The 16,222-nt window shown below is 39.4% G+C and overlaps 1 protein-coding gene across 11 annotated transcripts in view; it reads right to left on the bottom strand.

Annotated features, from left to right (window-relative positions):
• Nucleotides 1-16,222, bottom strand: part of pclob (piccolo presynaptic cytomatrix protein b) — a 60,937-nt gene that overhangs the window by 39,026 nt on the left and 5,689 nt on the right. For all 11 annotated transcript variants that reach the window (XM_044123926.1, XM_044123933.1, XM_044123928.1 and 8 more), the window contains exons 4-11: nt 15,084-15,899; nt 14,044-14,895; nt 12,981-13,916; nt 11,816-12,763; nt 10,820-11,641; nt 9,774-10,598; nt 8,522-9,625; nt 6,313-8,160 (exon numbers count right to left, since the gene is read on the bottom strand). In XM_044123926.1, the coding sequence (XP_043979861.1) occupies nt 6,313-8,160; nt 8,522-9,625; nt 9,774-10,598; nt 10,820-11,641; nt 11,816-12,763; nt 12,981-13,916; nt 14,044-14,895; nt 15,084-15,899 (8,151 nt within the window). The remainder of the gene's footprint in view (nt 1-6,312; nt 8,161-8,521; nt 9,626-9,773; nt 10,599-10,819; nt 11,642-11,815; nt 12,764-12,980; nt 13,917-14,043; nt 14,896-15,083; nt 15,900-16,222) is intronic.

Below are 16,222 nucleotides of genomic sequence, written 5' to 3'. Positions count from 1 at the left end.
AAAAGCTGTCAACAGGCAAACCAAAATGTCTGTACTGGCAACCTAGCAGATCAAATCACAGCAATGCGCCTCCCTCTGCAGAGCCAGCAAGAATTTTTCTGATACAGGAAGGGAGGAGATTACAATACACACATATTCTGTTTAACAATGTAGAGAATTGTGAATTTGAAGACGTGTCTTTTGGAGTTTGAACGATAATGCTGTAGTAACAGAAATGACGCTAATGTTTCACATTCTGTTTGTCATACTAAGTACATACTAAGCATGATTACATGCAAGGCTACTAATCAAATTCACCAAGTTATCTTCAGTTACATTGAAGATAATTTTATCTTCAGTCTTTGATGAATAAAGTCTGAACTAATCTAATGCAGAACACAGTTTGACTTGGAGGAAAGCCGGCACTGATGCATCCAGGTTGATTGAAACAAATATGCTGTTACCCAATCACTTGAGGTTCAGTCAGCAGTATAATAATTATGTTTACTATGGCAGGAGGGGTACATCATCAGGACAGTGTATGATGCTTATAACGCTGTAAACTAGTAAATGATTTGAATTTGATTATGAACTCATGCATGCTTAGTCTCAAGGATGTTTGGCTGTCTTGTCAGTGAAACATGATTTTACATACATTACTAAGACTGATTTTTCCATTTACATTTTTTAAACTGCTATCCATGTGGTTTATACAGAGCACATCAACCAGTTTAAATTACATGAATACTTTACAGAGCAATTTGTATTACTACACAGAAACACCGTCTTTGTAAGTCAATGACATGTACCCCATCACGTCTATTTTCAGTCAAATCTTCACACATTTCACTGTTTCTCTTTCACCTGCTCTGTCATGCATGCATGGTGCAGTTATAACGAACAAGTAAAAACTAGCTTTTACCTAAATATGCAAATCAGCAAGCAAGTTGAGCTTAATTTTACTTCTGAAAACAAGAACTACTGTGTTAAATAAGTAGTGGCAACTTGTGCCGATATGTAAATAGTGACTGGTAAAGGTGCCCAGACCTCAGTCACAGTAAAATACTTCTGTGCTGTAATCAAATGAGATTATGACAAATAATTGAAAACTTTTTAAACATATTTGTGATCTGCACAGTTTAATTTACCTGAAAAAGTAATTTTTTTTTAAGGAACAATCTATAAAATAAAAATCTGCACATACATAATTTCATAACTGTGCACAATTTTAAACTGATACTTTTTGAAGCTCTTTTTGATTCAATTTCATCATTCAGTCTCCTTTGGCAGTATCAGCATCCCAAATCTTGACTTGACATTTGCTCACTCTGTCTTGAAAACATTCTCTCAATTAGTCAGAGTGGAGAACATATCTTTTTCATAAACCTGATAAACTGACCCATCAAATCTGGTATTCATATATCTTGTCAGATCCTACAAAAAAGTCTCCTGGTGTAATGGTTCAAAACCCACGGGAAGTTGACCATTTTGGATCAAAACCGCTATTTTGTCTCTTTAACACAAGTTGTGTCTGAGTGAACTCCTCCTACAGCTTTTGACTTGAAGACTTCAGAATCACTCAGCAAAGTCTTGACGAATTGAAGATCAAAAGTGCCATAATCAAAAGTGTTTTTGCTGCATTAAAACATGTGGGCATGGCCAAGTCCTCAACATCTGACGGTTCACCTTAAAACATCAAAATTAAAAAACGTCCACATGCAAAGTCCTAGCTACATCACACTTTCTCGTGTCATAACAGTCCCGCACTCATCACATTCACATGGTCAATTGGTGACGCCACTTTAGCCATTCCCCCTTTAAGCAAGAAGTCCCCTCTTCGCTGTGATAACCACCTAATGCTGCTTGAACCATGTGTGCTTCAACAAAACCTTTAAACTTTGTATTTTTTCAAGCAAAACAAGATTTAACTAGAATTACAAAAGAAGTGGTTATTGTCATTTTCATGTAATGGCATAATTTCTTAGTCTCCACTGCTGTCATGTTGTTTCTAATTGAGCCAGAGAGCTTCCTATTGATTTTCTGGCACATACCTTTGGGTAGAGGTAAGGCTGCAAATATGCTGGCCTTTCAGCAGCTCCACAGGGCTTCCCTCTTTATATATTATGTCCTGGGATAGCAAAGAATGTTGACCTACTAATCTGTAATAAGCAGAGTGCTTCATTTTGCAAACAAGAAAATGCATCCACTGCATTTTTCCACTCTGACAACTGGTGCATCAGGAAACTTCGCTTAAAGCCATAACATCCTTCAAAATAGCAACACTGATTTTGCTTAGGTGAGTGACTGCAGCTTGAGGGATAAACAATATAATAACAAAAACTATGTTTAAAATAAAAAACATTGAATATGTTGTGTTAAAATTTAAATGCTTATATATTTTTGCATCACAAAGACATTACAGATTTAGAAAAGCATTGGTGTACTATTTAGGGAGCCTATGTAATGGCATTGCAAGTTAATTATGCTTGATAATTTTTCACACATTACCCAACATGCACCTGTACTTCATCAACTCTGTTATTGAAAAACAAAACTTAGCGTTAGGAAAACTTATTTGTGGGGTTACTTTAACCATAAATCAATATAAAAACAAAAGTTTTGATTAAAATTAGAATATTGGGGAAAGTTAAATATAAAAAATCAGAGTGTCATACCCTAATCAGCTAATTTACTTAGAACACCTGCAAAGTTTTCCTGCTCCTCTAAACTATCTTTGAATTGTGGCCATAAGTTGCACAATCATGGAAAAGACCGCTGACCTGACAAATGCCATAGACACCGTCAACAAGGACGAAAAGCCACAAATGACCATGCTGAAGAAGCTGGTTGTTCACAGGGTTCAGTGTCTAAGCATATCCGTACAAAGTTGAGTGGAAGGAAAATGTATAGTACAAAAGGTGTACCAGCAACAGGGGTAATTGCAGCCCAAAGAGGATTGTTCAACAAAATCAATTCAAGATTTTAGAGGAGTTTCACAAGTAGTGGACTGATGCTTGTGTTAATCCAACCATGCAAACATGGGAAAATCAATAATGCTTGACCTAGCATACAAATGTGAGTTGGACATATATGAAATTAATAGGCATTTGTGTATGTATGTGTGTGTAAGTAATATGTTATATTTTGTGTGTTCCTAGCTCCATGTTGCAAAAGCAGGGCCAATCCTACTTTGAAATTTGCCAACTACAAAGGCATGAATATATAATGCAATTCTAGAGTACTTTTTAAAAAAAATTAAATTATGTATTTATGTTGTGTTGTAATTGATCCATGCACCTTTTGTAACTTCAAATGGCCTGCTATCTCTGCTTGACCTAACAAATCATGTGCTTCACCCTACTAGTCACTGGGAGGAATGACTGGGCTCAAATGCAATAAAAATTGGCCTTTTCTTTAATATTTCCATAATTAGATGTGTTAATTTTTGTTGTTTCTTTTACATTTATAATTTAGGTTTATGTTTTCTGGTGATAAATTATATAGACCTTCAAGAAGTACAGAAGTATCTTTAAAAAGTATTTTACTTTTATGTAATATTTTCCACTTTAAAGTTAAAGCCAAATAACTTTTTGTCTCATGTTTATTTATTTTTTCCTATAGTTGGTCATTTATAAGAACTACAAATTATCCTCATGCATGGATCTTGAATTGTCATCCCATCACAATCATCATATGAATCATTACATTTTAAGATCCGTTTTAAGACTTTGTTTTCTTTCCTATCTCTCTTCTTAATGCTGATCTGCTATATTTAATGGAAGACATGCTCTTGATTTTACTCATATTTTTGTTATGGTTTTCATTGGTGAACTACATGTAGGCAGGTTATGCCAGGCTTTTTCCAGTTGCTGAAGAGATTAAAAATGTCCTTTGAGATTCTTTGCAACTGCTGTTATATTTGAACACAGTAGCTTGAGATAAACCCAAAGCTTTTCCCACATGATCTTTGCACAAATAAAACTGGCAGCTAAAATGACATTTCATTTCAGGCCATTCTATAATTAAAATATGCCAGGCCAAATTTGTAACTCTAGACAGCAATGCCAAAAAATATTTGTGCTCCTTTTCTTACTTGTTACACATTAATATAAATTTTGGTATGTCAATTCTCTCAACTTATAACCCTGATAATATTTTTCTGTAACTTTGAAAATCTAAGTAAATATGATATAAAAAGATACTTCACCTTTTTATTTCTTATCTCTTTACAATGTTAAACCACCATACAATAATATTTTCTGCCTTATTCCAGCCCAGTAATTGCAGAAAAAAAAATCTGTCAACCCAAAAAATCCATCTAAACTCAACATGCATAAACAAGCAAACTGTCATTCAAACTGTCTCATCTGTCATGTAAAACGCTTTAGTTGGCAAACCATGATACACGTGTGTCCTACTTATCAGACAACAGTCACTCTAAGGCTTTTAATGACATCAGCTGAAGCAACGCAGGCAACATGGAGAAATGGACAGACTTTCTCTTTGCGCTCAAGATGCCAGAAGCAGACTCCTCCTCTTTCAAACATTATAAGTCCTTTTCAAATTGAAGTAGCCCACAAAAAAAATGTTATGACAGAAAACTGACAAGAATAAAAAAGGCCAGTAGAAGAGAGTATGCTTATTCTTCCTGTCCAGCTGTCATGGGGTTAGGCTAATTCTACTTTGTTAAAAGGGATGCATCTGCACTGTACAAATCTATGAAAATAAATTGAGGAAATTCTCTCCTGCCCCTAGAAGACCTATTTTTAGTGTCTCTCTGTTGAAATACACATGTGCATGTTCTATACGTTTTCTTTAGAACAACCTGTGATGAAGGTAAACATCAACTTGCATATGTTACCTAACTCCATAAAAAAAAAATAAGGAAACATCCTTCCATTTCTTTATCATAGAGGCTGATTCCACAAATATACAGGGAGAACAGGCAAGCTCCATACAGAAAAGCCAGAGTAGCTTACAAACCTTGTATTACCTAGCTTCTTGAATTTTGTTTCTTAGAGTGTGGGAGATGAATTGGTGACATTTTATGGGATTAACTATTCAAGATGGCATTCAAAAAATATTGCATAAGAATAAGTAGAAGGCATTGACACTCATGAATCCATCAACCTTAACTTGCCTGTGTAAAAGCCAGCACACTTGTGTCATTGCCACCCACAAATGATTTAGAAGAAACAGCTAAATTACCAGGAGTCATTGATATCAGAGGGGGCAGAATGACTGGCAAGAAACATCAAATTCTATGACGTATTGTGTTGTGATGAGCTTAATCCATTTTATACCCACTTATTGGCATATCACAGGGATTTGCTATTTCAAATCTCTGACAGAGTTTGGAGTTTCCCTCGTTCCTGGTTTCCTATTACAGCAGATCCCATCTCACTAATGCTGTTGCGCAACCATCAATCATCACTTTAATACTTTTCAGTACTGCTAGTCTGTCGACAGGCAGTTATGCAACAAATCTGACCTGTCCAGTCAAGAGAGAAAGCCTCAAAACAGCCTACATGCAGCATGTTGTCTTGCATGTGTTTTTTAATGAGATCCTTAATTCAAAGACAAGGAGAGTATCATACATCCAACTAAGTTCCCCCTAAAGTCAAAGCCTTATTGTAAGTGCAGCAGCTCACATTTGTCACATTTATCAAACAGGAACAATATTGATACGATGAACAATAAATCAATCAATCGCACAATAAATTATAATTATCAACCTCATTTTAATTTAGCGGCTTTATTGTTTCTTCCTGCCTTTTTCTCTTTCTATTGATGACACTGGATGAAAAAAGGCTCAACTGTGGTGCTATCCACTGACCCCTCCCTTCCTCATTTCCTTAGCGTAATGCCCAGTTCAGCCGATTTTGGACTTGTCGGCCAATCGTCGATCCATTTTCAAAACCTGAGAGACTACAAACTAGCAGACAGAAATTGTAGGTACAATGGTTTCAATCATGCCGTGTGGTGTATGGTGGGGAATCTGTGCTTTCTGATTGGCTACTTGTCACATTCAATAAGCTGCGTTCTCACTCCCAGTCAGGGAAAACCCCACACGCTGCAGTGATAAATTGGCCAAGACAATCCAACATGTTGAATATGTGTATGTAGATACTTCACTCTACTCAGTATACTGAATGTGGAATTTAATTCAGATGCCATTGTTTACTATTAAATTATTTTAATAATGATTTTATCAAGATGTAAATAACCTGGAACTCTTGTCACTCAAAAAGAAATTATTTAAGGTTATTTGAATGAAAGAAAGTGAAAATTACAACTTTTTTGGCATGCAAAAATAACATAATCTTGACTTACTTTTGCAGTATGAGGCATGGGATTAAATCCACAGAAATTGCAGACAGTGTTTTTGCATTCAGTGCAGGTGTTGTAATTTGGACTATCTGTTGACCCCACATTCAGTTCAGCCTTACACAGAGGACAGGTAGACACACTTGGTGTAGGAAAAACCTTGTTCACTTCTGTGGATAGTGGTGAACCTTCTATTTTTTCTTGAAATGATGGAGTAGGTCTGGTCTGTGGAGGAGAGGGAGTAGGCTGGTCTTGCAAAGATGATGCTGTAGGCTTGTCTTGCTGAGGTGGTGGAGCATGCTGGTCTTTTTGAGGGGGTGGAGCAGGCTTGTCTTGCAAAGTTGGTGGAGTAGGCTTGTCCTTTTGTGGTTGTGGAGCAGGCTTTTCTTGCAAAGGTGGTGAAGTAGGCCTGGTCTGTGAAAGTGGTGGTGTAGGCGTGTCTTGTTGAGGTGGTGGACCAGGCTTTTCTTGCAAAGGTGGTGAAGTAGGCCTGGTCTGTGAAAGTGGTGGCGTAGGCTTATCTTGTTGAGGTGGTGGAGCAGGCTTTTCTTGCAAAGGTGATGGAGTAGGCTTGATCTGTGAAAGTGGTGGCATGGACTTGTCTTGTTGAGGTGGTGGAGTAGGCTTATCTTGCTGAGAAGATGAAGTAGGCTTGTCTTGTTGTGGTGGTGGAGCAGGCTTGTCCTCTTTGGATGGTGGAGTAGGTTTATCTTGCAAAGGTGGTGGAGTAGGCTTTTCCTTTTGTGGTTGTGGAGCAGGCTTTTCTTGCAAAGGTGGTGAAATAGGCCTGGTCTGTGAAAGTGGTGGAGCAGGCTTGTCTTTCAAAGGTGGTGGAGTAGGCTTGGTCTGTGAAAGTGGTGGCATGGGCTTATCATTCAAAGGTGGTGGAGTAGGCTTATCTTGCTGAGAAGATGAAGTAGGCTTGTCTTGTTGTTGTGGTGGTGGAGCAGGCTTGTCCTGTTTTGATGGTGGAGCAGGTTTACCTGGCAAAGGTGATGGAGTATGTTTTGTCTGTGAAAGCGGTGAGGTAGGCTTGGCTTGTTGAGATGGTGGAGTACGCTTGTCCTGTTGAGATGGTGGAATCGACTTGTCTTGCAAAGTTGGTGGAGTAGACTTGTCGTGTTGAGGTGGTAGGGTAGGCATATCTTGCTGAATTGGCTCTGGTTTCTGTGAAGCAGATATTTTTGTATCTTTGGCAGGGGGTATCTTAGGAGAAACTGGAGGTGTGACTTTAGGTGAGGTAGGAGCAGTAGTGGACATCTTCCTTGGAGTAGGTGGTGTGGTTTTAGGTTCATCCTGAACAGCTGATTGGATTAGTGTAGATGCAGAACTAAGAAAAGATGAGCCAAAACCAAACATCTTCCCAGTTACTGATTCAGTAGATTTTGCTGCTGCCACTGGTGCCTTAGGTGCACCAAATCCAAAGAAGCCCCCAGATTCTTGTTTAGTAGGCTGAACTGGTGGAGCCATTTTGGTTGGCTGTGTGGGTAGCTTTGCAGGCCGTTGCTGTATTTTTCCAATATCCTGTTTTCCAACATCTGGCATTACTTCTGGTTTGGTATTTTGAGTAATCTTCATTTGTTGTAGCTTTTCATTTGGTTTTTGCTGGTCAGTTCCTGAAATCACTGGCACCTTTTTGACAGAATCTTCCTGAGGTGGAGCAGTTGGCAATGGGGTTGCAGCTTCCATGGCATCTTTTTGGATATGCTTGATTGGTGTAACTGTTTCCTTCTGCATAACAGGAGAAGACCGTGAAATTTCGCTTGGTGTCTGTTTTGCCACGGGAGCTACAGTTGACTCTGACACTTTCAAGGCCCTCTGCACCTGGCAATTTAGACAAAGCCATTCCTTTGTCTGAAACAAATGAAATAAAAGAAATGTTAGAAACTCAACATACAACAGAGGGTGACAGTCATTTAATGGCAGAATATCTTTCTAAGAAAATAATGCAGAGGATGGAAAATATTATGTGTTTATGTTATTACAATTGTTAATTAGGACAGTTCAAGTGAGGCCCTCTCATCTCCTATAGAAACAAAAATATTTGAGAATCACTTTTTTGTTTTATGACTTGTAAGTATTTTTGAATCCAAATTATGACAGAACTGATAACTGTCAAATGCTTGATTAAGCTAATCATTTCCACTGCTGGGATACAAATGAAAAATGTTATATGAATAATTGCAGATGTAACTTTTGTGAAGATGATGCTTACCTCTGATATATTTGAGATTGCATCAAATCCACACTGGTTGCACACTGTAGTCATGCACTCTGTGCAAGTGTTGTAGTTTTTAAAATCTTTGGAGTCAAAATTTAGCTTGATCTTACAAAGTGGGCACACTGACAGATCAGTCTTGGAAGCATCTTGTCCATTTAGTGGTACTTTAGAGTTGTCTGATGGTGATTTTGTCACTTTGGCTGGTTCTGATGGAAGAATGTTAGTCTGCTGTGGTTTCTCAGAATTCTTGACCTCAGTCTTCTGCACAGAAGCTACCTTAGCATCCTGTGCTGGTAATGTTTTAGGAGAAGCTGGTGGTGTAGGCTTTGGAGAGACTCTATCTGTGGCGGACATCTTACGAGGAGTTGGAGGAGTAGTTTTAGGTTCATCTTGAACAGCTGACGTAATCAAATTGGATGCAGAACTTAAGAAAGATGAGCCAAAGCCAAACATCTTTCCAGTAACTGAGTCTGCAGGTTTTTCTGTTGTAGGCTGTGTTTTCGGGCCTCCAAAGCCAAAGAAGCTACCTGACTCTGGTTTTGTAGCCTGTACTGATGGTGATGCAGACTTAGAAGGAGAGCTCTCGGGTTTCTTAGGATGTATTGTGGGTTGTTTTGCTCCCTTCTGCTGTGGTGTAGAGGTAGGCTTGTCTATAGGTGGACCTCGTTTTGCCTCATCTGTTGGAATAGCAGGCTTAGTAGAAGAAGGAACTTTCTGAATTTGTTGCTGTGGTGTGTCTGGTTGTACTTTGGGCACATCAGAACATGGCTTTTGTGAGGCTGGCAAAACATCTACATTTGTGACAGTTGGTGGACCACTTTCATCAGGGACAGAAGCAGATGCACAAGAGGCCTCCTTTATTGGTTCACTAACAGGAAGGAGTTCTGGTTCTCTGGCCATAATAATGTTAGCAGGGTCAGTGACTGGCTCAGAAATTTCCTCCTTGGAAATTTTAGCAATTGGGGGTTCTTTCTTCTGTTTATGGGCAGAAACATCTTTGCTTGGTGAAGGTTGCACTTTCATCATTGGGAGGCCTGGGGGTTCAGAAGCTCCAAGAGCTCTCTGCATCTGACAGTTGAGACACAACCATTCCTTTGCCTGCAAACACAAAAATAGAACCAAGAGATATTTGTAATGTACATTTGATATGTGTTATGTTGCTTTGAACAAATAAAAACTGTTTCACATAAAGAGTTGAACAGATCATCAATTCAAAAAACCCCTAAATTAGTTAGTATTCATTTACCTTAGAGATATTTGGCATTGGACTAAAACCACATTTGTTGCAAACAGTGGTTTTGCAGTCAGTGCAGGTGTTGAAGCTGGGAGGGTTCTTGGAGTCAATGTTAAGCTCCACTTTGCAGAGTGGACAAACAACTTGAGCCTGTTTAGTCAATTCTATCTGGCCTTTACCATCTTCTTTCTGCCCTATTGGAGTAACTTTAGGCTCCTGAGGTTTGTCTGGTATCTTTTTGACATGCGTTTTCTGCTCATCATCTTCTTTGACCACTACTGCTGAACCTTTTATTTGAGGTTCTTTGGCTTGGTATTGTTTTACATCCTCTATGGATTTGAAATGTTGCCCAGCTGATGTCTTTATAGTTTCACATTTCTCCTCATTTTCAAATGTGTCTTGATGTAGTGGAGTTGTCTTTCCGTCTGTGGCAATAGGAGGACCTTGTGTAGGCATTGGTTGTTTGACATCAGAAACAACAGGCACTACCTCTTCACTTTGAGGAACCAAAGACTTTAGAGTACCCTCAGTAGAAAGTAAATTGGTTTTCTGATCTTTTGCTAGATTTGAGGCTGAAGCGGTTTCATCTTTTGATGCCAACGAGGCAGAATTTTGCAAAATGCCTTTCTTTTTAGGTCCACATGGTGCTTTGTTAATAACTTCAGCTTCTTCTTTAGAAATACTGTGTTTCCTTTCATTGGTCACCTCTTTTTTGACAGTACCAGGTGAGGAAACTTGGCTCGGAGATCCCTGAACTTTCTTCAGAGGAGGCTGTACTGAGTCAGCTGCTGCCAGAGCTCTTTGCATCTGGCAAGTCAAACACAGCCATTCTTTCATCTGTCAGAAAAACAATGTTACATTATGTTAAAGAAAAAAAATTGCTTGTATCTATTAAGTAAAACATAAGATCAATAAATAAATGTGCAAATATGTCAATACAATTCAGTATTACCAGTATTTCCCTAGGAAAATTCTATGTTTTAGAGACATTTCTTATTCTAGGTTCTTCAAAGAGTCAGTATCAAGGGTTGCAACTATGGGAAAGCAAGATCTCTTACCTCTAACTGGTGTGGCATGGGGTCAAATCCACACTGATTACAAACTGTGTTCTTGCATTCGGTGCAGGTATTGTAGTTAGGTGGATCCTTGGACCCCATGTTAAGGTCAGCCTTACAGAGCACACAGCTGGTGTTTGGTTTGATAGCACCTTTGGAAGCTTCTATAATCTTAGAAGCTTCTGGCTGACCCTTGTCATCTTTGACTTGCACCAGAGCAGGTGCCATAGGCTGCTGAGTTTCTGGCTGCTCCTTCTTTTGGGCAGCATGGGATTTGACTTCTTTTGCAGGGGATAACTTGGGAGATACTGGTGGAGTGGTCTTAGGTTGATCTTGAACAGCTGAGGTTATTAATGTAGAAGCAGAGCTGAAAATGGATGAACCAAAGCCAAGCATTTTTCCAGGGACAGACTCCACTGGTTTGTCTACATTAGGCTCAGTTTTACCTTTGCCTAATCCAAAGAAGCTACCTGAATCTTTCTGCGGCACCCCCGTCACATTGCTCTGCTTCTGTTCAGCTTGCCTTGTCTGGCCTGGTGATTTGCTTGGGCCGGATGTTTTCTGCTGTTCTTGTAGGGTTTTCTTAGAAGGAACTGGGCTAGCCTGTTTATTAACCACTTGCTTGCCAGCTGTCTCAGGGGTCTGTGTGGGTGAAGATAATTTCCTCTGAGGTGACTGTAGTGCAGAGGAGACTTTCTTTTCAGGTTCAGCTGGGCTGGTGATGCCTGCTTGGGATTTTGCCTGAGGCTTGAGAGAAGTAACTCCTGGAGGCTCTGTCACTTCCAGAGCTCGTTCCATCTGACAGGTGAGACACAACCACTCAGCCTAAAATCAGAAAGAAATCAAGTTTATAAGAACAACTCTTAGGTTGTGACTTGTTTATATTCATCAATTTTTGAAACATCAAATCAAGAAAATTACACTTCTAAAATAGATTGGTCTTTAACAATCTATAGAGAATAACAATGTGATATACTTAATTTTTTCCTATTCTCTTACCACAGTTTTGCTTGGCATTGGGTGAAATCCACACTGGTTGCACACTGTGTTTTTGCACTGTGTGCATGTATTATAATTGGGAGGATCCTTGGAGCCTATGTTGAGTTTGATCTTACACAGCGGACAGGTGGACTGTTCTAATTTGACACTTGCATGGGTGCCTGCTTCAGATTTCAAAACCTCTGATGGGGTTTTCTCCACTTTAGCCTGTACTGATGGAAAGGTCTTTGTCTGCAAGGATGTCTCTGATTTCTTCTGCTGCTCAAGCTTTTGGGAAGCAGAAGGCTTGATCTCTTTTGATTTTGGTTCTGCAGTTGGCTGATCCTCTGACAGCTGTTTTTGTTCTGACTTTTTCTCCTGTTCTACTTTTGGAGCTGTAGGTGATTTTGTCTCTTTTGAAGGAGACATCTTGGGAGAAACTGGTGGTGTTGTATTAAGCTGGTCCTTCACTGCCGAGGTGATTAAGGTAGAAGCAGAACTAAAGATGGATGAACTGAAGCCCAACATCTTCCCACCCACTGACTCTGCAGTCGTTGTTCCTTCTGGTTGTTTAGATTCAACAAACCCAAAGAAGCCTCCAGACTCTTGCTGTTTTGCTGGAGCAGTGCTACTCCGTCTGCGTTGATTTGTCAGATCTGATGGTTTCTTTTCTTCGGCTTTTAGTGTTTCTTCAGGTGTTTTCTGATCTAGTTCTGGGCTAACTTGTTTTAGAGGAGCATCACTATGTGGAGGTTTGCTTAATGCCACTGACTGTTTTCTCTGTGGTGAAACTTTCCCTGAAGGTTCTCTAGATTGCTCCACAACATCGAGACCATCCTTTTTTGGAGAAGACGTGGGTGGAGGAAATTTACTGGGTGAAGTTTGGGTCTTTAAAGCAGGAGGGCCTGGAGGTTCAGATGGTCCTAATGCTCTCTTCACCTGACATGTAAGACACAGCCACTCTTTTACCTAAATTACAGCAAACACAAAATTAGGTGTTGATTAAGAACAAACATTAAAATTCTAATAAAATCCAGTTTGTCTACACAATGAAGAAAAATAAGAGTACAGGTGAAAAGGTCTAAAGTACCTTGAGACATTTTTTTGAATTGGTGCTACATAAATAAAACTGAATCAAACTGAATAGTTTTATTTCTCAAAGTTGAAGCTTTGCTTCAGTACTTACCTCACCCATGGGCATGGGGTTAAATCCACATTGGTTACAAACTGTGGTCTTGCATTCAGTGCAGGAATTGTAATTTGGAGTCTGCTTGGACCCAATGTTCATCTCACCCTTACACAACGGACAGATAGTTGGACCACCATCTGGACATCTTAGAGAGACTGTTCCTGCATATGACTGTGAAAGAGCTTTGTCTTCTGTCTTCAGCTGGGATTCCCCTGGTTTTGCAGAAAGAACCTTTGGCTCTCTAGCTGGTGACAGTTTGGGAGAAACTGTAGGTGTACTTTTTGGTGAAATCTTTGGTGAAACAGACATCTTGCCAGAAAGTTGGGGTGGTGCAGACATCTTACGAGAGCGAGGTGGTGTAGTTTGTGATTCAGCAGCCGATATTAGATTTGATGCTGAGCTGAAAATAGATGAACCAAATCCAAACATCTTTCCACCCAAGGTTTCAGTTGTCTTTGAAGCCTCAGATACTTTTTTAGTATCTTTTGAGCCAGTTGTTTTTTCTGATTCCTCTTGAACATCTGGTTTCACCTTCATGTATTTTGGGTCACACTCACTTTCCTGGCCAGTCTGTCTCTGGGTACTTGTTACTCTTTCGACAGTTGGAGGAGATCGACCAGTGCTTGGGCTAGGCTGTATTTTCGCTTCTGGTTCTTTAGCAGCAGGTGGTACAACTGCACGCTGTGTTCTCTGAGGAGAAGCAGGTGTGGAGGTCCTCTCGTTTTTAGATGAATCAGGTAGTGGGGCTTCTATCTTTTTGTCAGACAATTCCTTCTTTAGACTTTCCTGTTGTTTAGGAGGTGGAATTTTCTGATGTACAGTTAACTTTGTACCTTTGTTTGCTTCAGTCTCTGGTTTTATGGAAGGTCCAGTGACATCAGAGGCACTGAGAGCTCTTTGCATCTGGCAGTTCAGACATAGCCATTCTTTGACCTGGAGGGAGAAAAACATAAACCAATAGGACTTAGAATGAAATTTTTTTATGCAAGATGTTGAATGAATCCAAGACAACATTTGTTTTTAAGATACAAACACATTTACAAAATATTCCTTTAATTACCTCTGACACATTTGGCATTGGGTTAAATCCACACTGGTTGCACACAGTGGTCTTGCAATCTGTGCATTTTTTGTAGTTGGGAGGATCTTTGGAAACAATATTGAGTTCAGTCTTACATAGAGGACAGGTAGCGTGTTCAGTCTTTTGACTATCTGAAGATATTATATCTTTATTTATTTTGGCTTGGAGCAATGGAGAGTGACTAGTTTGCTGAACTTGCTCTGGTTTCTTTTCTGAGTCATATTTCTGAATTGGAATTGATTTGGTTCCCTTTGCTGCTGGAAGTTTGGGAGAAACTGGTGGTGTTTTTGATTCATCTTGTACTGCAGAGGTTATAAAATTGGAAGCAGAACTCAACATTGAAGAACCAAAGCCAAACATTTTTCCTCCAAGAAACTCAGTAGGTTTTGCAGCTTCTGGTTGAGGCTTGGAACCACCAGATTTTAAGGACCTTCCGTCTTCCTTTTTCATTGATGTAATACCACTCTTTTTTTGTTCAGTTTGACTTGTCTGGTCTGATGGCTTATTGTAACTTGTCTTTTGGTCTTGTTCCAGAATTTTTTGACTGGCTTCTGGTATAACCTGTTTTCTTAATTCGGGTCCTTTCTTGACTTCGGCCTTTGCTGATTGCTCAACTGATTTTTGTGATTTGTGCTGTGGGGAGCCCAATAGGATGGTCTCCTTAGAATTAGCAGGTACTGAAATTTCTTTCTCTTGTAAGGGTGTTTCTTTCCTTATAGCATCAGGTGTTTTGTTTGGAGAGGCTCGTAATTTCATCACAGGTGTTCCTGGAGGCTCAGATGCCCCAAGTGCTCTTTGCACCTGGCAGTTGAGACATAACCACTCTTTGACCTACAATAGAACAAACATAATTAGACATTCAGATAGATTTTGGTAAAAAAAAAAAACAGAGCAGAGGATTATGGTTTAGAATTATTTGTTTATATAGCTTAGAATCCTCTTTTAATAAATATTAAAAGACAGTTAGAGTAATAAAAAAATAGCAAATGTTTTCCTGCTACTTAAACTCCTGATCTTACCTCCTTTACATTTGGTGTGGGATTAAATCCACATTGGTTGCAGACAACAATTTTGCACTCTGTGCAGGTGCTATAGTTTGGAGGGTCCTTGGTGCCCACATTCAGTTTTACTTTACAGAGCGGACAGGTGGAATCAGATATGCTGGAAATAAGTGGTGAGGCTGATTCTTTCTTTGGCAGTTCTGAGGGAGGTTTATCTGCTTCTGGCTGCACTGGCGTTGGACCCGGGATTTGCTGTATCTGCTGTGGCTTTTTCTCCTGGTCTTGCTTTTTGACTGTGATAGATTTGGGATCCTTTGCAGGGGACAACTTCGGAGAAACAGGTGCTGTAGTTTTGGGATCATCATGGACAGCTGAAGTAATTAAAGTTGAAGCAGAGCTAAAGATGGAGGTACCAAAACCAAACATTTTCCCAGTCACTGATTCCGCAGGTTTTGCTGCATCACTTTGACTTTTAGGAGCACCAAAACCAAAGAGGCCTCCAGACTCTTGCATTGTAGCATTTGCAGTTTTTTGTGGAGGCTTGATGGTCTGGTTGGTTTGCTTCTGCGAATCTATCCTTTGGCTCTGCAGAGGTGTCTTCTGTCCAGGAGCTTGGCCAGCTTGCCTTTGGCTTACTGGTCCTTCAGTCTTGACTTGTTTTCCGGCTACTGTTGATTCCTTTTTCTGAGGAGAACCAGGAGCAGAAGTCCTTCCAGGTCCAGGTGATGTTGCAGTTGCCTTTTTAAATGAATCAGCCAAGAGTGGTTCTTTATGTGGTTCAGTTCCTGCAGCAGCTCGTTTCACTTGGCAATTCAGACAAAGCCACTCCTTTTCCTTCAAGAAAACAAAGGAAGAGAGTCAGATATGAATAAACTGCATTTAGCATAATTCCTAAGTAAACATATGTGCAAGTTTAGGCTGTTACATTTTAAACAAAAATCCATCAACACTTAAATCCCAAATATTATTTGAATGAAAAGACTGTAATGATGTAAACAATGATAAAACTGAGTTTATAATCACTTTCTCATACAAAAATAATTAAGAAATAAACTATTTGGTAGAAGTCACCTTTAGAAATGTATTTAATTTCAGAAAAAAAATACTTTATTGTAAAAGTGGATTAAAACTAGTCAAAAATAACACAATAATCAATT

This window comes from Gambusia affinis, linkage group LG08 (genome assembly GCF_019740435.1).
Source record: "Gambusia affinis linkage group LG08, SWU_Gaff_1.0, whole genome shotgun sequence".
Classification (NCBI taxonomy): domain Eukaryota; kingdom Metazoa; phylum Chordata; class Actinopteri; order Cyprinodontiformes; family Poeciliidae; genus Gambusia; species Gambusia affinis.
Note: the sequence above shows the minus strand (reverse complement) of the source record. Positions and strands in the feature narration are given on the sequence as shown.